Consider the following 20,299-nt stretch of genomic DNA (forward strand, 5'->3'; position numbering starts at 1 on the left):
CAAAAACCAACCAAAACCCCCCAAAACCACAAAATAAAAAAGACAAGTTTGCCAAATAAGTTAATTCCCACCTTCCCCCCTCCCCAGTATCAAAAGTGCAAAATATATGTACCTGGGTTCAGTCCTACTTCTCAGGCTGCCTTTAGCGAACCAGGCTGGGGGTTCAGGGCAGAGGGGAGGCAGAGCTGCTTCCCTCCACACTGGGTACAGGAGTAACTGTGTGACAGCCTCGGAGCCCTGTGCAGTGTGTGACTGCTCAGGGCTCACTCTTAACAGTGCTCTAGGACCGAATTCCTCACTCTTTGGGTTACAAACCACCACCAAGTGCTTCCCATGGGTGATGTGTTACGATACACGTGGACAGAGCTCGGTGTGAGCAGCCTTTGACCACGCTCTGCTACCACAAAGCAAGCACCCAGCACTCCACACTAACTCCACGAGGGGTTTACAACAGGTTGGAGTTTGCTTCAGCCCATGAAAGGAGGTTTTGTCCATAAACCAGTGACATGAACTGGGTTTGTTGAACCCGGTTACAAGCCACAAAGGGCAGAGTTACAGCTACCCAGGAGCTGTGCTCCCACCCAGCAAGAGCCGGCAGCTGCGAGCACCCCTTCAACCAAACCCAGTCTAAAAGGGGGGTTACCTGTGCTCAAAAGCAAATGACACCAAAAAGGATTCCAGCAGGTGTAAGGACATGAAGGTAATTTTGAAGGCTCTGTGGCCTTCTCTTCTGGCTTGGGGCAGGGCTGAGCTCCCTCGCTGTAGCACTAGGCACTTCTTTTAATGTGTCAAGGGGTTTCTCCTGGTTTCTGACCAGCTGAAGAGACAGCAGAGACCCAGAGAGGGGCATTTTGCTCTCCGCAAAGCTTTCAGAAGTTGTGCAAAGCCTTCCACTTGGCTAAAACCTATTCCCAGAACAGCAAGCTGCAGGAAAAGCACGACTGCTCTGCCTGGATGCAAGTGAAGTCTATCAGCATCAAGGCAGTGTTCTGTGCCCCTTCCTGCTCTACTTCAGCATTGGAAGTCTTGAGCAGGGAGAAGCCCTCATCTTCCTTCTGTCCTTCCTTCCCTCTACTTTAGTGCTTCTTTCACAAGCTGCCATGTCTGCTGAGCTCAGATTAAGTAACCTCACGTAGGGTCAGTTGGAAGCATCGTAGCCTTTATTTGGAAGTACATCATACATGGGGTTTGAGATACCTGTGGTGGTTGAAGCACATCAGTCTGCTCCCAGGGTGAGCAACTATGTTGTGTTGGCAGTAAAATGACTTGAGCATTCCCAGATTTCATATGGGACTGGCAGCTAACTCGGAGACTGGCAGAGTTATTCCTACTAATGGGCTGCTCAAGATGGTAACTAAGGCAGTGACAGCTGAGCGAGCTTTTAATTAACACCAATGCTGAACCAAGGGCTCGACCATCAGGCTTGAAGCCCTTTGGCAAAGGCCACCGTGCTTGGATCCTTTTGCTTTAGCAGTTCTGTGCCCCCCCAGCAACTTGGTACCATGTGGGGTGGCTGGAGGAGGCGCTGCCCTGGGGACAGTGTCCACCCTGGAGCAGTAGGAAGGAAGAGCAAACCCCATGGGATTTTATGGAATCACAGAACCATGAATTTCAGTCCCAGATGCAAAGAAAAAGGATGCTGCTGTGAGGAGCAGATGCTGTCACCCTGAGTCTGCTGCTCACCTTCCCTCTGCCTTATCAAGGGCTGCCCTTTCCTGCTGTCAGAGCAAAGCATAACCCAAACCCTATGTTTTCCGCTGCTCTGGCTTCACACAGCCCTGTGACTTCCAGAAGACACCAACCCCCTCATGCAAACCTAGGAAGAAGCCAAGGCAGCAGCAGGGGTGTGGAGAACAAAGGCTTGTGGCAAAAAAGAAATAGCTGAGAGGCTGAAAGCAAGAGTCTTAAACTCACATGTAAACTGAAAGCAGCGTCACACGTACATGACAGTCTGATGATACAGCACTTTGGGGCAATGCTTCAAGAATACAGCTGTCAAAGGAGCAGGTTCCTTGACACAAAGACGGGTCAGTTTGTGCTACAGACATAGGGGTGTTTGGAAGGAGCCCAGCCCAACTCCCTGGCAGCTAAGGAGAGTTTCTTTTACACATCTACTGGCTTATAGCAGCTCATGCCTACGATCTAAAGATGCAGGTAAAGTTATGGCTCTAGGATACATTGTCTAAAGTCGACAGAAGCAGAAAGGCATTGAAAAAAATCAATGTGACATTTAAATGGCTCAACACTTGGACAGTTTGTATGGCCGTGCAAAACCCCTTCCTTCCCTCCCCGGGTTGGGTTTGGCTGGTGAAGCAGCACGTGGAACTATGACACAAGGCGGAGCATGAAAACATGCAGATCACCTACTAGCCTGCACCACACACCACAGGTGAGTCCCAGCTAAAGGTTTGCTACGAGGGAGATGCTCCCGACCATACTCTACATCACTTACCACAGGGAAAGCTGAGAAAGTAGTACCGCCTGGTGGGAGGAGGCCTTTTGGAAGGGCAGGGCCCAGGAGGGTCTGCAGGGTCTTGCCAGTGTTACACCATGCACCACAGGCTAAGCACACGTGGAAGGGGAGAGAGAACCATGACCTGGCCCGTGTCACCAGCCGCGTTCGGTCCGTCCTGAATCGCTGAGGCCAAGAAGTCTTTGCGTGTTTTTCTTCATCCGAGGTAAAATGAGAGGTGGATCTGGGGTGATCTGGGACAAGAAGGGGATAAATGGACTTCTTGGCTCTTCGGTAGGATGGTGTCCAAATGCACGCTGAGTTAGTGGAGAGAGGTTCAGTGCACTTGGCTGCACTCCTGGGCTCTGGACGCGGGGAGGTATGTTCTAGTTGGTGGCCCTAGGAGGAGTTCATCTAAACCCTAAGGTCCACTCATCACACTAGGTTGTGGATCACTGGAGAGAGCTGTCCCTTGTTGTCTTTATAAAAAGTCTGTTAGAACCTCTTTAAGATCTCTCAGTCTAGTGCTGGCCACGAGGGGATATAGAACCTCTGTAAGGAACCCTCGAGGAGGCGTTCCATCCAAAAGGACAATTTGTGTAATTTGGTTTTAATGGATCTAGATCCTGGGCTGCAGGAGGATTTCCCTCTGGCTTCTGAGTGGAGTGAGGAATTGTAATCCTCAGGTGATCCCCCTTCATCCCCTGATCTGTGAGGCTTAAAAAGGCAGAAGTATTTCTTGTGGCCATTGAGAGCCAGGACATAGCCCGTGTAGTCGCGCTCCAGGAAATGCTTGTCGTACTGGTTCGGGATGGGGGCCACATCCTGGGCGAACTCTAGCAGGTATTCCAGCCACTCCCGGTGCTTGTCCAGGCTGAGGAAGGAGAAGTGTAGAGAGCTGCTTCTGTGGGAAATGCAGAGGAGAATCATAGAATCAACTGGATTGGAAAAGACCTTCAAGACCATCAAGTACAAGCACTGCCAAGGCCACCACTAACCCATGGCACTGAGGCCTCGTCTCCACGGTGTGTGAACACTTGCAGGGACGGTGACTGCAGCCCTGCCCTGGGCAGCCTGTTCCAATGCCTGAGCACCCTTTGGGGTAGGAATTGTTCCTCAGCTCCATCTAAACCTGCCCTGGTGCAGCTTGAGGCCGGTTCCTCTTGTCCCATCCCTTGTTCCTTGGGAGCAGATCCCAGCCCCTCCTGGCTCCATCCTCCTGTCAGGCAGTTGTAGGGAGCGATCAGGTCCCCCCTGAGCCTTCTCTTCTCCAGACTGAACCCCCTAGCTCCCTCAGCCGTTCCCCATCACACTTGTGCTCCAGACCCTGCATCAGCTCTGTTGCCCTTCTCTGGACACACCCCAGTCACTCAGAGAAGAAGGATGAGCACATCTCCTGAGCCAGGCCACATTCCTGCTGGACAGGTAACAGGGACAGCTTTTGTCACCAAGGGCAGGAGCAGAGCTGTGGTGCTGCAGCTCCTTTTCCACCCTGACTCCGTGCAGCTGACAACTGCCTGGTGTGTGGCACTCTCACGCTCTCCATTCATTGAAACATGGGTATGCCCAAGGTGGTGGCAGTGCCAGACCTGTCCGGTCACCTCTGACAAGTCCAGCCTCAAAGGCCACTTGGTTTTCCTCGGCTTGAGGCCACTAATGAGCACAGCCACCACCAAGCTCCCTCCTGGCAAGGGAGCTGACACCACTCCTGCCATGGCATCAGAGCGGCCTTATGCAAGGTGTTAGAACAGTAGCAGAAACCTGGGCAAGGGCCCCAGCCTACCCTGTGAACGTGTAGACTTCCAGGGCAAACTTCTGAAGGAGGGCAGTTTTGGTTGAGTTGGACAGGATCAAGACCACATTCATGTGACCCGGCCTGAGGCGAACCAAGTTGCTGTTGTAGTTGATGTCCGTCAGCTCCGTCACCTCTACAAAGCCCTTTTTGGGAATCCTGCTGCAAAGAAACAGTGACTGAGTGAAAGGGGAATGAGGGACCACGAGCGACCAAGGACAGAGAAACCATGAACCCACCCCCTTGTGCTGAGCGGTCCCTGATAAGCCCTGCAGATAAGGCCAGTTTCATCAGGGCAACAGATCCAGACCTGGATCCTCAACAAGTCAGGCAGACCTTTACCCTTACCCTAAGGATGTTGTCTGGGCACATGAGGTGGGAATTGCTCAGTAACTGAGTTTGAGCACCCCTGTCCTTGCTGGCAATGGGCAGAAAACAGTTGTGGAGAAATTAGGGAGGGAACCTGTTACTCTCTTTGCTGAAGCTCGCATCGTTCTTCTCAGTCTTTGCTGCGGTTCCTTCTTTCTCTGAGGGAGGACTGTCTCTTGTGTCGCTGGAATCGCTGCAGAGGAAGATGATCTTGAGCGCGTTTAAGGCACCAGATCGGACTGAGGTGCTTGTGGCCGGACCCTCAGATCCCTGAGGGCCTTTTGGTGTGCACTCACCTGAAAGCCTGAACAATAACAGTGCCAAAGAGGATGAAGAGCGCAGAGAAGAGCAGGGACAGCAGCGGCATCATTTCTCGCCTGAGGGGAAGATGTGCAAAGAGCAATCAGGTCTGCGAGTGGCACAGTTTCTGCTTGAACAGTTCCTGTCTACCCCAAGTAATACTGTGCAGTTTCCCCCAGAGCCTTGGCTTCTTTCCTGGGGTCTTAAAGACAAGCAAGATTTTGAGCTCTGTCCTGCTCCCACCCCAAAGGAGGATCAAAATGGATCCATTTTAAAGAAGGTGACAGGGAAGTGGTGAAAACAACAGATGCATCATGTCTGTGCTCGCTCAGCCTTGAAGCTGAAGTACCCAGCACTCAAGGCAGAACCTGATGTCACTGTGGCATCACTGCTCTTCACCTACATCTCAAGAATACAGGTCCCTAGGTGTTTTTGATGTATTTCCTATTTCTGTTACTAAGAACCTCTTTCTCCTATGCAGCTGAACCAGATAACCACAATCCCACTCCCTGTTGAGAGTTAACACCCAGCCCATACCAGTTACTGTGGAACAAACTATCCCAGCAGTCTGAGAGATAATCCAGTGTGGAGTAGAGCCATCGGATAAGGAACATCTGTTTAAGAAGGATAAAGGAAAAAGCAAATGACTCTCCAGAGCCCTGACAGGAGTCATGCTCCTGAAACAGAACCCTGGGCTGAATTGGCCCAGGATCATGGAACAATTGTGACACCCTACAGGCTTCCTTCCTTCCAGGAGCAGGAAAACCTGCAAGAGTCTTGCTTTGGTATATTAAAGTTTAAATAAAGTCAGTGAATGACCATCAGGATTCCATGGAAAAGGGCAACACGGTTGTTAGGCATCTGGAAATGCCATGCACTTACGGGAGCCAACTCATCGTTCAAGTCTGCCAGGACAGTCTCTGAGGAGAGGAGGTTGGGGTCTGTCCTCAGCTGGTCCAGAAGATCCAGGAGGATGAAGTTGTCCTCTTTGCTGCCCTGCCAGGCCTCCTCCAGGGTTTTATAGGCCACCTTCCCTGCGTTATTGCGTCTCTCCAAAATGACCACCTGGATGGGGCAACAACACCAGAGCTGTCAGAGCAGAAGGGACTTTTATCTAGACAGATGTTACGCTTCAAATCGCTGCCCAGAATTAGGTGTCAGATCAAGGTATAGCATCCTACATAAACTGACATGACATGGAACTGTTGCAGCAAGTTCAGAGGAGGGCACGAGGATGATCAGGGGCTGGAGCACTTCCCGTATGGAGACAGGCTGAGAACATTGGGGCTGTTCAGCCTGGAGAAAAGAAGGCTGTGTGGAGAGCTCAGAGCAGCTCCCAGTGTCTGAAGGGGGCTACAAGGATGCTGGAGAGGGGCTCTTCATCAGGGACTGGAGCAATAGGACAAGGGGTGATGGGTTCAAACTGAAACAGCGGAAGTTCAGGTTGGAGAAAAGGCACAAGTTCTTTACTGTGAGGGTGCTGAGGCGCTGGCCCAGGGTGCCCAGAGAAGCTGTGGCTGCCCATCCCTGGCAGTATTCAAGGCCAGGTTGGACAGGGCTTGGAGCTGGATGATCTTAAGGTCCTTTCCAACCCAAACCATTCTATGGTTCTATGACAGATGAAGGGAAAAAAAATCCAAGAGGAAACCCTCACAGCTGATTTTCCCCGATACTTCTCCTCATCCATCAAGAAGGCGTCTGTAAATTCTGGATGCCGATCATTGTAGATGTGCACAAACTTCAGTGTGTCTTTTGTGTTGGCCATAGCAAAAGTCAAAAACGCTTCATAAGCCTCAGCAAACTTCTCTTCTTCTCCAGTAAGCAGGACCACGCAGTGCCTAGACAATGCAAGGAGATGGAGGATTAGGAATCATTCTGGATTCAAGGGGAAACAACTGTCCCCTTTCTGCTACCTGGAATGATCCCGATAAGCCAGAACCCCATCGAACAATGTGGATGCTGGAGGCTTTAGGAGCAGCCCCACAGCTTCAGGGAACAGAACAAGGGGACATGTGCCACCTGCACAGCCTTACTTTCGCTGACGGTGAGACTTCTTCACGGGACACAGCTCCTGGAACAGCCTTTGGCTGGTGAGCCTGGCCACCATGAGGAACTTATTCTGGGAAAGGAAGTCATCAATGAGCTGCTTCTTCATATCTCGTGCCTGGTGAGGACAGAGAAAGCAGAAGTCAGAAATGAGCGGGATGAGGAGAGGAGAGGACTTGTGATATTCCTGTCTAAGCCTGGGGAAAGCTGCCAGCCATCACAATCCTCAATGAAATCCTACCCCCTGAGACATTCTGGGGCCCTGAGACTGAGAAGCTACCTGTGGCCACCCTCCTCACAAGGGCAGACACCACAGCTGATGCCTGCTGAGCTTCCTCTCTTCTAATGGTTGCTCTCTGCCTCTGCCAAAGGATGAATTCACACTGAGAATGAATGCTGTTCACTCTGAAATGCCTCACTGACAAACCTCTCAGTGCCTGCTCCATCAGAAACCCTCAGCTCTGATTCACAGCAGCTCCTGGAGAGGGCTCTGTGCAATACCTGTACAACATCAGCGGGCTTGTCGATGTGCTCCTTGAAGATCATCATGGTGGGGGTGTAGACGTTGATGTTGTACTGACTGGACAACTCTTCAGTGCCTCGAAGTCCCACATACACATAACCAAAGGACAAGTAATCTCGGTAGGCAAAGGCAGTCAGCTGGGAGGGAAGAAAGCACTGGTGTGTGGTTGTGTGAGAGCAAAAGACAGTTTCTCCCTCATGAGCCCACAGTGATTTTGCTTCAAGAACATCCCTCACTGTTTAAAAGAAAACAGGCTTTCCATTCACCCAAATTAGACGTGCCACATGTTTCACTACCAACAGAGGTTTGTACACACCTCTACTGCCACTGCCTCCAAAAACCACCCGCACTTTGGCATCCACTAAAGGTACATTCGTGGCAGGACAGAGGAACAAACTCCAAATGAAGTCAGTCATCCAGCTGTGCTGTATTCAAGTGATACAAATAATCTCTGCTAGAACCACTCTCCAGTGTTTGGAGGCATCAGTCTGCCTCTGCTCACAGTGAGATTGCATTTTCTTTTGGAAGAGCTGGGTTTATGAGCAAGCCAACAATGCAGCAACAGAAATTCCATTACCTTGTACAATAATGGCACAACTGGCATGTGATCAAACAGAAGGACGTGGGGCTTGTTTTCTTTCTTCCAGTTGGACAGAAAGCGGATGTAGTTCTTATCTGTGATCTTGAAATAGAATTGGAATGTTAGTTTGAGCTCTGAGCCATCAGACACACACAGTATTCTGTGATGAGCTGTCCCAGAACTGAGCCCCAAAAGCTGGGTGTTACAGAAAGCAGACTGTGGGTTTCTCTTTCCAACAGCTATGTCTCATCTGTGCTTCTTGATACAGGAAATTAACTAAAACCATCAGTCTTGACCCCCTGCTGACCCTTTTTGTCACTGCACTCCTGTCATTTCCATTTCTAGACCACTGTCATTCTCCTAACTGTTTGGTGGGGCCATAGGCTTTAAATTTAGGTGGAAGCCAAGAGTTAGCAGTCATCTGTGAGCTCCATCAAACCTGCTCTGTTTCAACCATGGCACCTCTCTGACCTAGAGGAAGGAGAGAAAAGGGAGACCACAGCTTGTTGAGGGGCCTGCAAGGAGAGGAGCAGGCTGCTGCTGTTGGTGATGGCTGTGAGAGGGAACATGAAGAAGATGGGCAAAAACTTGGGCACCTAGATCACAGCCACAGCATGCTGAAAGTGGAAGTGGATGAGACCTGAGCTGGCTGGATGTAACCCTGAGAAAGAAGGGAAGTAGGCAGGCAGGGCATGACTGTGGATTCCCAACTTTCCTATGGCTCTGGCAGCCATGAGGCACAACAGCTGGGAGAACAGCAGGCATGCCACGTTGCTGGCATAATTGTGTAGTAATGGGATCGGCCCTTTTGCCATGAGAAGTGTGACAGAGCCACGTTACACGGTTGCTTCTGACAGTTCCAGGGTCTGTAGCTGTAATTACAGCTCTTGGAATGCCTCCCTTCCCTGGCCCTGGCCGGATGTTCTCATGGTTGTGATGTAGATCAGCTCAGGGGCTGAATGTCACAGATTAGCCAAAGCAACAGCAAAGGAGAGCTGAATACACAGACCCAGAAGCAGCGCACCCCACCCATGCTGGAGCGCACCTTTTCCACAAGATTCCCAGGCAGGAGGTTCTCCATGAACTGCCGCAGGTTTTCCCGAACCACGGCGTTGTGGAAGAAGGTGATTTTCCCATTGATGAGCCCCAGCAGGGAAGGGGTGCTGTGTGCACCCAGGTGATGGGCAAGGCGCCTCTCGTACCCAGCATGAACGACTCCGATCCCTGCTCCTGCAAAGGAGAACGGCTTCATGTGAAAGTCACCCCAACACCCAGTAGGAAACAAGGGCTGAAGAGCTGTGCCCTTGCCCAGTACTCTGCCCAGGAGTTACTCATGGGACCATCCCTTGGAACTCGCTGCTCTCCTCTCACAACCCTTGAAAGTTTAAACTGATGCAATCAAATTCATGCATTTAAAATTCACAGCTTTAGAATCATGGAATCAACCAGGTTGGAAAAGCCCTTTAAGCTCATCCAGTCCAACCTTTACCCTCACACTGCCAAGGCCACCACTAACCCATGGCACTGAGGGCCTCGTGACCATCAGGTCAAGGGAGGTGATCCTGCCCCTCTGCTCTGATCTGCACTTGCAGCACTGTGTGCAGTTCTGGTGTCAGCATAAGAAGGACATGGAGCTGTTGGAGCAAGTCCAGAGGAGGCCACAAGGATGATCAGGGGCTGGAGCACCTCCTGTATGGAGATAGGCTGAGAAAGTTGGGGCTGTTCAGCCTGGAGAAGAGAAGCTGCATGGAGAACTCAGAGCAGCTTCCAGTGTCTGAAGAGGGCTACAAGGATGCTGGAGATGGACTTCATCAGGGACCGTAGCGACAGGACAAGGGGTGATGGGTTCAAACTGAAACAGGGGAAGTTCAGGTTGGAGATAAGGCAGAAGCTCTTTCCTGTGAGGGTGCTGAGGCGCTGGCCCAGGGTGCCCAGAGAAGCTGTGGCTGCCCCATCCCTGGCAGTGTTCCAAGGCCAGGTTAGACACAGGGGCTTGGAGCAAGCTGCTCTAGTGGAAGGTGTCCCTGCCCGTGGCAGGGGTTGGAACTGGATGACCTTTAAGATCCCTTCCAACCCAAACTATTCTATGAGTCCATGATTACTAACATTTGTAAAACCATTAGGATAAATCCCCAAAGAAATCTAAAGGTTAAACTCAGTCCTCCAAAGCCAAACGCGACGGCCACAGCCTTGGTGGGCGAGGGACATGCGCTCAACCTGAACGGCCTCATCCTTACCCAGTGCCTCCAATTCCTGAGCGACTTCCTTCCACACGGGCTCGATGTGGATGCAGCTGAAGCACCAGTCTGAGGTGATTTTAATGAGGTAAGGTTTCTTGAAGCTATCTGGCACAATTTCATTGATGTAGTGGGAAAAGTGGAGCAGATACTTCTCATCGGAGGTGTCGCGCCTCTCTGAGTTGAAAGGGAAATGGAAGAAGGATTCGTCGAAATAGAATCCTTCATGGAAACGGTGGAACTGGCGATGCTGGTGCTGAGAGTAGCCCTGGCTTTCCCCAGCATCTCCATAGCGATCAAAGTTTGCCCTCTTCTCCTCGTTGGAAAGGATCTGGGAAGTAAAAGATACAAGAACGCTTGACTGAAAGCATGAGGGGAAGCACCTGGACAACAACTGCAACTGTGGAAGGACAGGCTATGAGGGAAGGTGCAGCCTCTGCTATGTGTCAGAAGGATAAATGAGCTGGAAAAGGGGAACTACTGCATTGCCTCTGGGCTTGCTGTGGTAAACAAGGGTAAAAGCCTGAAGAAAAGGAGCCTCTGAACCAAGAGTGCTCTGCTGCTCCTGAATGTCACGCTGCCTGAGTGCTAATGCTCTTTTCTGGAGCAGCTTTTGCTGGCATCTGCTTGACCATGGAGGGTCTTCTCAAGGCACTGTTGAGAATGACATCTCAATGCATCTTGTAGCAATGAGCAAAGCTTCCTGCAGAGAAACTGCATTTTTCAGCTGGGAGACAAGGCTTTGCTTTGATTTCCATGGGCTCCACCACTTACCATGGACATACTGAGTCACTGTGCCAGAGCAGTGCCTAAATAGCTACTTATGCAAAGGATAATCTGAAGTGACTAAAGCCCTGCAGTGATTCGAGTTGCTTACATCATTCCCAAATGCTTAGATGAATGTGTGACACAGACAGCATGGCTGCCCAGCTGCTCTGTGCTCAGTGAATACCTGCTCTGCTCTTGTTTGAGGTGTTTGAGCAAGAACAGGGCACACCTGGAGTAAACTATTTGTAAGTGAGGCCACACTGGTGACATCCAGTGGCTCTCTGTTGAGACAGCAGGGGATACTGTCAGTAGCAGCCAGCTCCACAGAGTTGAGTGTTTTTCCCATGCAGACATATCCAGAAAAAGCAGGTCACTTCGCTTCTAATGACAGTGGGTGTTTAGGGACAAGAGTATGTTACCTCGTAAGCCTTGCTGATCTGGATGAATTTGTCCTCTGCTCCCGGGTCCTTGTTTTTGTCAGGGTGCCTATGAGGCAGAACCAGAGCAAAAAGGGGTCAGAGGTGCCCCTAGGGGGGCAGAACAAGCCATCAGCCTCCATGCAGCAGCATCCCCTGAGATGGAGATGGGGTTTTATACCTGGCCCGTGCTCTCCCTGTCCAAATCTCATCCCGAAACACAGAGCTGGGACACATGCTGTGTGCCTGCAGACCTGCCTCTCTATCTGATCCGTTGCTGTGATGAGGGAGTGTGCATGTGTCCCACTGCTACAGCCACACATCTGTTGTGTTCCTCCTGGAAAACACCTCCTGCCACAGCCCTCAGAATCATAGAATCAACAAGGTTGGAAAAGCCCTTTAAGCTCATCCAGTCCAACCTTTACCCCCGCACTGCCAAGGCCACCACTAACCCATGGCACTGAGGGCCTTGTTTCCACAGTGTGTGAACACTTGCAGGGACGGTGACTCCAGCACTGCCCTGGGCAGCCTGTTCCAATGCCTGAGCACCCTTTGGGGAACGAATTGTTCCTGGTCTCCATCTAAACCTGCCCTGGTGCAGCTTGAGGCCATTTCCTCTTGTCCTGTCACTTGTTCCTTGGGAGAAGAGAGGACACACTGTCCTCTTTTCCTCTGTCCTCTGGTATTTCACAAGCTACATTAAAAGCAGAAACATCTTAGTAAAGGGGAACAACCCTGCCTCTGTCTCCTGCTGCTTGTTGAGTTTCTGTGTGTCTGGAAGCACCTGCGAGCAACAGCTATGGGGAAAACAAGGAAGCTGGGGTGGACGGACAAGGACAAAATACCTCCTTAGCATCCAGATGTGTTCAATAGTCTCAAAACTTCACTGGGTGGTAGCAGCCCTTATGTTGAGGGCATATTGTGCAGGGAGTTGAGCTTTTCAAAGCCATCCAAGTGTAGCACAAAGAGCAATACAGCGCTTACAATGGTGGCCTAACCTCATGGTGGCTTGGTCTGCTCATCTCTGCTCCCTTGATCCTTGGGAGCAGAGCCCAGCCCCTCCTGGCTCCATCCTCCTGTCAGGCAGTTGCAGGGAGCGATCAGGTCCCCCCTGAGCCTTCTCTTCTCCAGACTGAACCCCCCAGGGCCCTCAGCCGTTCCCCATCACACTGTGCTCCAGGCCCTGCACCAGCTCCATTGCCCTTCTCTGGCCCCGCTCCAGCACCTCAGTGTCTTTCTTGTAGTGAGGGGCCCAGAGCTGAGCACAGGATTCGAGGTGCGGCCTCACCAGTGCCCAGTGCAGAGGCACAGGCACTGCCCTGGCCCTGCTGCCACACTGGTGCTGACACAGGCTGGTGGCTTCCTGGCTACCTGGGCACAAGCTGCTCATGTTCAGCTCCATCAGTCAGCACCTCCAGCTCCTTTCCCATGAGCAGTTTCCAGCCGCCCTTCCCCAGGCCTGGAGCATTCCATGGGGTTGTTGTGACCCGAGTGCAGGACCCAGCACTGCCCTTGTTGACCCTCATCCCATTGATGCAGCCCCCTTTGCATGCAGGGGCTTGGCTACCCCTTGCCCAGCGAGACTCAACTCCTCGTGTATTAAAGGCTCCCTGCTCAGGCGGGGAGCGCTCTTCCCCACAGCCACACTCCTGCAGGGTTTTACACCGGGATCGCACTGTGACTGCCCCTGCTCGCTTCAGCACGACTGAAACACGTTTGAGGGGAGCCTCAAGCCTCGGACTTGGAGGCGCGGCGGCCACCACCACCCCCCAAACACCGCCCGGAGCGCAGCCGCCTGACTCTGCCAACCGAGAGGCCACGGCCCGGCCCCTACGTGCGTCCGCCCCCGGGCACGTACCACTCCCGGGCGAGCCGCTTGTAGGCCTTCTTGATGTCGGCCTGGCTGGAGCTGCGGCCGACCCCGAGCACGCGGTACGGGTCAAAATCCCCCGCCGCGGCCTGCGCCCCCAGGGCCGCCAGCAGCAGCGCGGCAGCCCAGGCCAGGCCCGCCCGGCCCAGCTCCATGGCTGCGGCGGGGGGACGCGGACACCGGGCACCGGACGGGCCGCCCTCAGCCTGCACCGCCGCTTCCGGCGCGCCCGCCCCGCCGTCACCACGGAGACGGCGGCGGTTCCGGTTGCAGCGAGCAGGGCGCGGCCATGGAGGAGGCCCAGCGCCGGGCTCTGCGGCGCTGCCGGGCGCGGCTGGTGGCGGCGCTGCGGGTGTCCCCGCTCTGGGGCCCGCTGCAGGAGCGCGGCCTCTTCACCCGGTCCATGGTGGAGGACGTGCAGGTAAGGGGGGGCACCGCGTGTGCACCACAGGTGCCCTTGTCCCTAGCGACAGGCCCCAGGAAGGGCCCCGATTCCCCCCATGCTGCGGACAGGCGAGGGGGGACACCCACCGGTGTCCTCTCAGGCCCCAGGTAGCGCCCCGTGACCTCCCATGCTGGGGCCAGGCCGGGGGAACTGCCCTTGTCGCTCCTTACCATGGGCCCTAAAGATCAGAGCTGTGACACCTACCCCGGGTCTTGACTCTTCTTGCTTTCCCCTTGGGTGGCTATCCCAGCCTGGTGACAGGGGTAAGGGGCCCCCATGTCCCCTCTCAGTTACTGGGGACAGGCCTGGGGGTGTCAATGCCCTGTCCTGTGGGGGCTCCCTCCTCCCTTGCCCTCCCTATGGTGGGCTCTATGGGGCAGGCAGCCAGGGGTTGTGGTCGGAGGTGTCCAGGGCTGGGGTTTGGGTGGCTGCTGGTGAGATCTGTGACTGTGTCTGGTGGGTCTCGGTCTCATTCGCCCTGTGTGGAGGTTTCCCCTCCACAGAGATCAGTGGGAAAGACTGGCCCAGCAGCACACCTCGGCTCGGTGACAGTCTATGATCCTGGGGTTTCCTCCTCTGCAGAGCGCTGGCAGCCGAGGAGAGCAAGCCCGGCAGCTGGTCATTGACCTGGAGACTCGAGGGAAGCGGGCTTTCCCTGTATTCCTTTCTATCCTGCGGGACACAGGGCAGGGAGACCTCGCTGACATGCTGACTAAGGAGTGTGGGTGCCCATTGGCACCACCACAGCTGGCAGACCTGAGGCCTGTCGAGCTGCAGTTACGTGGAGAAGAGCATCCTAAAAGTAAGACTCGAGGGTGTGACTGGTTTCTGGGCAAACAGCAACATGTGGGGTGGCAGAGAGGGAGACTCCACAACCCCCCTGGGCAGACTGTGCCAGGGCTCTGCCACCCTCAGTTGAAAGATGTTCTTGCTCATGTTGAGGTGAAACTTGCTGTGGTTTAGTTTATGGCCATTGCTCCTCGTCCTGTCGCTGGGCACCACTGGAAAGAGTCTGGCACCATCCTGCTGGCACCCACCTTTGAGCTACTGATGTGCATTGATGAGATCCCCTCTCAGGCTGCTCTTCTCTGCACTAACCAGGCCCAGCTCCTGCAATCTCTCCTCAAAAGAGAGATGCTCCAGAGCTCTGAGCATCCTTGTGGCCTCAGCTGGACCCTCTCCAGTAGCTCCTTGTCTTTCTTGTACTCAGGAGCCCAGAGCTGGACTCAGGACTATAGATGTGGCCTCATCAGGGTTGAGTAGAGAGGGAGGATCACCTCGACCTGCTGCCATGCTCTGTTATCCTGGAGCAGGGCTTGTAGAGATGACTGCAGAGCTTGGGCTGTGTACTCGTGCTGTTAGGAGCACCCTTGTCTGTGGTTTTGCACAGGATTTCCCCAGTACCTTGGTGAGAATGGATTTTGCCATGTCCTCACCACCTTGTGCTCCTCTGTATCTGCATGGGGGTCCAGCTTGTGTGGTTGCGAGAGAAGGTTGTGTGTCTGTGAAACCCTGCAAAGGAGAAAACAGATGTGATGTGACCTTGCAGCATCACAGCAGGGTCCAACCCTAACTATTCTATGATTCTATAAAGTCAGAAGGGGGAGAAGTGAGATCTGCCTGATCTCTGTCTTTACAGATGTGAACCTTCCAGAACGTTTGTCCATCCCAGTGCAAGCAGAGAGTGAAAGACCGTGGGTACCTCCTGTGCCAGTCCGGGGTAAGCCATGGCTCAGGCTGTTCCGGAGAGCCAGGGAATTCATACACATCACCAATGTGTCAGGGCCGACAGGGAAGGAACAACGTGGATTTTGGGAGGAAGGTGGACGACACCTGGCTGTGGAGCGTGGGAGAGCTAAGTCCTGTGTCTGTGTTGTGTGTTGTAGGTTTGGCTGTTGACAAGTGGAACCGCGATCTGGTCAGTATTTGGTTGGGCTGAAAACATTCGCTATTAAGCAAAGGCTTTGGGCCTTGTGGGTGGCTGCCAGAAAATAACCCTGGGATAGCTGGTTCTTGCTCTGTGTCATCTGAGCCATTGCTCAGGGTCACAAGGATGCTCAGGGCTCTGCAGCATCCAACCCCTTGATCCTGTCATAGATTCTGTTTAGACTTTGGAAGCATAGGGCTGAGGGTAGCCCTCATGAGATTCCTGTGGTGCTGCTGTTGATGGTAAAAAGATGAGTCTGGGGGAGATTTTTCTACTCCATTCCCATTTCCTCACATGGACTGTTGTGGTCACATTTGATGACAATGCCTAAAAAACTCTTCTAGAGGCTTCAACTTGCCATTGGAGGCTCTGGGTGGAGAAGCAGATGTGTTCCACAAATTTCCACCCTACTTGGTGGTGGTTTTGCATTCCCTGCTGCTGATAACAATGTGTGCCTGAAGGACGGAGCCTCTTATCCATACTTAGTCTTGGAGAGATGAAAAAGCTGTGAACTGAGCTGCTTTAAGGACTCCTGTTCCTCCTTGGCATTGCATCCTGCAGGAATAGCCAGCAAGCACTCGAATGAGAGCGCGTTTAACTGCAGTGTGTGCCTGGCAGGTTTACCAGCTGAGAGCGGATCCGTGCGGGCGCTGCCTGATCCTCAACAACATCAACTTCACCACAGGCTTGGGTCTGTCCACTCGCCACGGCTCCGATGTGGACTGTAAGAAGCTGGAGAAGCGCTTCAGGGCCTTGAGCTTTGACGTCCTGACTCAGAGGGATCTGAAAGCTCAGGTGAGGCCACTGCATTGAGCCCATGGAAGTGTGTGTGATGGGAAATGTGCCCATGTTGGCAGCATGCTGAAAGCAAGGGCCTGGAGGGACAGGACAAGGGGAATGGCTTTAACCTGCCAGAGAGACTGAGAGGAGCTCTTAGGCAGAAGTTCTTCCCTGTGAGGGTGCTGAGGTGCTGGCCCAGGGTGCTCAGAGAAGCTGTGGCTGCCCCATCCCTGGCAGTGTTCAAGGCCAGGTTGGACACAGGGGCTTGGAGCAAGCTGCTCTAGTGGAAGGTGTCCCTGCCCATGGCAGGGGAGGGAGCTGGATGAGCTTTAAGGTCCCTTCCAACCCAGATCAGTCTGTGATAAGAGCAGTGCCCAGCAGCAATCTGAGGTATGGTTTGAACAATTGTTACCGTGATGTTTCCCATGCAGGACATGGTTTCAGAGCTGCAGAAGCTGGCACGGCAGGACCACAGCACCCTGGACTGCTGCACTGTGGTCATCCTTTCCCATGGCTGTCAGGTGGGTTCCTCCCATCTCTCTCTTTCCCATTAGTGAGGCTGCCTGCATGGAAACGGAGTCATTCCCAAGGTTTTTTACTCCCCTGCCTCTGCACATTGAGAGAGTTACATTTTGTATCTGGGTTGAGGATACTAACTGAACTGCTGCTGCTATGTGCTGCTTCTCCAGCATAGTCTGATCCAACCTTGCCAAGTGTTCTCCGTTTTGGAATCTGGGCTGTATAATTGGGAGCTGAATGACAGGCCCGGCGTGAAGGGAGGCAGCGCTGACCCTCGTGCTGTGGCCATTCAGTTCTTCCTGTGTCAGCTCTGACAGGGAAGATGCTATCAATAGTAAAGCCTGTTTATCTCAAGTGTGAGGCCTCACAGAGTGAGGAGGGGAGAGTCACTGTTAGGAAAATGGTGGATGTTACGTGCATGTTGTCCCAGAGGATGAAAAGCCCCATTGCTGGAAGAGGTGGGATAGGAGTTGGACGATAGGAGGATGGGTGTTAGCATGTTTCAGACGATGCTGGGTTGTCCCCTCAGCCTGACAAGGAGCAAATGGGAGGAATCAAGCTCTGTTCTGGAAACTTTAGGCTGCAGAACACCCATCAGAGATGGGTTCCCTCGGAGCTGGCTTCCCCTTCTGCATTCCTAGCTCCTGGATTTTCCTCTTGCAGACGAGCCATGTTCAGTTCCCCGGAGGCGTTTACGGAACAGATGGAAAACCAATTCCAATAGAAAAGATTGTGAACTATTTCAATGGGTCCAGTTGCCCGAGCCTGAGAGGAAAACCCAAACTGTTCTTCATCCAGGCCTGTGGTGGAGGTGAATCTTTCTTTTGGCTCTGGTAGCGCATTTGTTTTGACTCTGGTAGTCCCTCTCCAGCATCCTTGTAGCCCCCTTCAGACACTGGAAGCTGCTCTGAGGTCTCCACGCAGCTTCTTTTTCTCTAGGCTGAACAGCCCCAATGTTCTCAGCCTGCCTCCAGCCCCTGATCATCCTCGTGGCCACCAGTCGTCTCACCATTGAGCAACTGAGTAATATGAACATTGGGAACTGACTTGTTCCTGCCTTTTGCAGAGCAAAGAGATCGAGGCTTTATAGTGGATTCCAGTTCACCTGGAGATGAAGCTCCCAGAGGTTCTGTGGAGTCAGATGCGACTCCTTTCCAGGCTCCATCAGGTAACACGGACGAGCCAGATGCCGTAGGCAGTTTGCCCACTCCCAGTGACATCTTGGTCTCCTACTCAACTTTCCCAGGTGAGATCCCCAGGGGAACTGGCCAAAATGTTGGAGCTTCGTAGCCAAAGTTGGGGGAGGTTTGGGGCAATTGGAGATGGCAGGAACTTAGTGAGACGAGAACATAAAACCGTCTTTGTCAGGGATGTTCTCATTCTTTCTCTGCAGGTTTTGTCTCCTGGAGGGAGGTGTCGAGTGGCTCATGGTATGTGGAAACCCTGGACAGTGTGCTGGAGCAATATGCCCCTTCAGAAGACCTGCTGAACATGTTACTGCGGGTGAGTGTCAAAGTCCAAGCTTGTGGGACTTGGGTCACTGTCATAAGCTTGCTGCCATGTGTCCAGGCAGATCATGCCCTTGGGGAAGTCCTGCTGGTTCTCTTGTGCTTGGAGATATCCATGGTGCTCGCTTGCACTCTGTGGTACTCCTAAGACACTATGGCACATATGTACCCATCACCTCTTGTCCTGTTTCTCCAGTCCCTGATGAAGAGTTTGTCTCCAGCATCCTTGTAGCCCCCTTCAGACACTGGAAGCTACTTTGAGTTTTCCACGCATCCCATTGTCCCATTCCCTGTCCTTCCTGCTCCTCATCCACTCCTCTCTTATCAGGTGGCCAACGCTGTCTCTGCCAAGGGGAAGTACAAGCAGATCCCAGGCTGCTTCAACTTCCTCCGTAAAAAATTATTCTTCAAGTGCAAATGATGCTCTGAGGATCCTGCCAAGCTCCAGAGCTGCTTCCCCTGCAGCCAGAGGAAACCTGCTCTCACCAGGACTCTGCATCCATGCTCCTGGTGTCATCTCTGTCTGTCGAGATGTTTGTCTTGAGAAATGTCACCCGTGAATGCTGTGGAGCAGGGAGGAGACGGAGACTGGCACCGTGCCAATGGGAAATGGTATGGAAGGAGCAGGAAGCCCCTTTGCCAGGGCACGTGTTGGCCAGGAGCCTCTGTGCTCCCAGAGGCGAGCATCTCCAGCTTCCTGTGATGCACCCGTGCTCAGCCTCGGGGTATTCTGTTTGGTGACCACCACACTTGTGGCCTTCTCTGCCTGGAAAACCAACTGATGGGATCAAAGTCTGTCACTTAAGTGGCATGGAATGACTTTTGTAATTGAAATTTCCAATAAAACACGATGGAAAAGGCAAGAAAATCCTTTGTGTTTCTTCATCTGTTCCGTGCTGTGAGTGCTAGTTCAACTTCTCCCAAAGGCTTTTCTGAAAGGGGAAGAGCAAGAAAAGCCTCATTCATGTAAATCTTCATCTTCCTGCTGCTACTGGGAGCATTTCACACATGGCCATGCGAGAAGGCAGCGAGCGTGCTCCTGAGGCAATCGGTATTAATGCGAACTTACAGAGGAACCTGATGAGGATCCCTCTGAATCCCAGAGCCGAAGTTAAGCACTTGCCTTGAGGAGCTGCTGTGGTGATAGTTTTGGATTAGAAACTCGGGAGGGATGTGGGATATTAGGGAGAAGCGACCTCAGAGACTGAGGAGCTGCCCTGGGGAGGTGCAGCTGCCTTGGGGTATGTGGCGAAGGGAAGTGTCACTGTGCAGAGCCGGGACAGGGCAGAATGCTGATGAGGGCTCCTCAATTGCATGGGGCATTTCACAGTCCTGGTCGCTACAGCACAGCAAAGGCAGCTTGTGCTGTGCCCCTGTGCCTCCATGCTGCTGGGGGAGCAAGGGAGGCTTTGGGAATCACCTGTGGACATCAATATCAACTTGGGCCACTCCTCTACCCAATATGGTTTACAGGGGTCGCCTTCTGTCAGCATTACAGACACATGGGCAGTTCCAGCAGCCACGCCATGGTGCTTTGTGTCCCCCTGACACAGTACAGCCCCAGCACACCCCACTTGTCCATCGGGCATGCTGGATGCTCACACAGCCACCACAGGGATTCACACAACCCAAAGGCACCCTGCTGGCCTCGCTCAGGTCACATACCAGCCTCGTGGCCACCCACCACTGTGGGGTCTCACTGCAAACCATGGCTTAGCCAAGTCTCATGCAGGGACTGTGACTCTCCAGCACCTCCTGCAGCAGGGG

General features: G+C 53.1%; 2 protein-coding genes across 5 annotated transcripts; one reads left to right on the plus strand and one right to left on the minus strand.

Annotated features, from left to right (window-relative positions):
- Window positions 1-72: 72 nt before the first annotated feature.
- Window positions 73-13,570, minus strand: DNAJC16 (DnaJ heat shock protein family (Hsp40) member C16). 4 transcript variants are annotated; one of them, XM_080631264.1, is made up of 15 exons: window positions 13,342-13,570; window positions 11,487-11,553; window positions 10,300-10,630; window positions 9,108-9,292; window positions 8,060-8,164; window positions 7,461-7,619; window positions 6,947-7,077; window positions 6,568-6,751; window positions 5,796-5,978; window positions 5,451-5,527; window positions 4,910-4,990; window positions 4,708-4,806; window positions 4,236-4,406; window positions 3,255-3,356; window positions 73-2,706 (listed from the first exon to the last, which is right to left on the minus strand). In XM_080631264.1, exons 1-15 carry the CDS (start codon window positions 13,506-13,508, stop codon window positions 2,670-2,672), a joined length of 2,079 nt encoding a protein of 692 aa, XP_080487390.1. In that variant the 5' UTR covers window positions 13,509-13,570; the 3' UTR covers window positions 73-2,669. The 4 variants fall into 4 exon arrangements, with proteins under 4 accessions (XP_080487390.1, XP_080487389.1, XP_080487388.1 ...); XM_080631263.1 differs by having other exon boundaries at window positions 4,715-4,823; XM_080631262.1 differs by having other exon boundaries at window positions 73-3,356; window positions 4,236-4,403.
- Window positions 13,533-19,400, plus strand: LOC308228136 (caspase-9-like). Its single transcript, XM_080631266.1, has 10 exons — window positions 13,533-13,774; window positions 14,381-14,600; window positions 15,438-15,518; window positions 15,685-15,716; window positions 16,344-16,520; window positions 16,937-17,026; window positions 17,688-17,835; window positions 18,091-18,270; window positions 18,418-18,527; window positions 18,861-19,400. The coding sequence occupies exons 1-10, from the start codon at window positions 13,643-13,645 to the stop codon at window positions 18,951-18,953; spliced, it is 1,263 nt and encodes a 420-aa protein (XP_080487392.1). The 5' UTR covers window positions 13,533-13,642; the 3' UTR covers window positions 18,954-19,400.
- The last annotated feature ends 899 nt before the right edge of the window (window positions 19,401-20,299 follow it).

This window comes from Psittacula echo, assembly GCF_963264785.1.
Source record: "Psittacula echo genome assembly, chromosome: 17".
NCBI lineage: Eukaryota > Metazoa > Chordata > Aves > Psittaciformes > Psittacidae > Psittacula > Psittacula echo.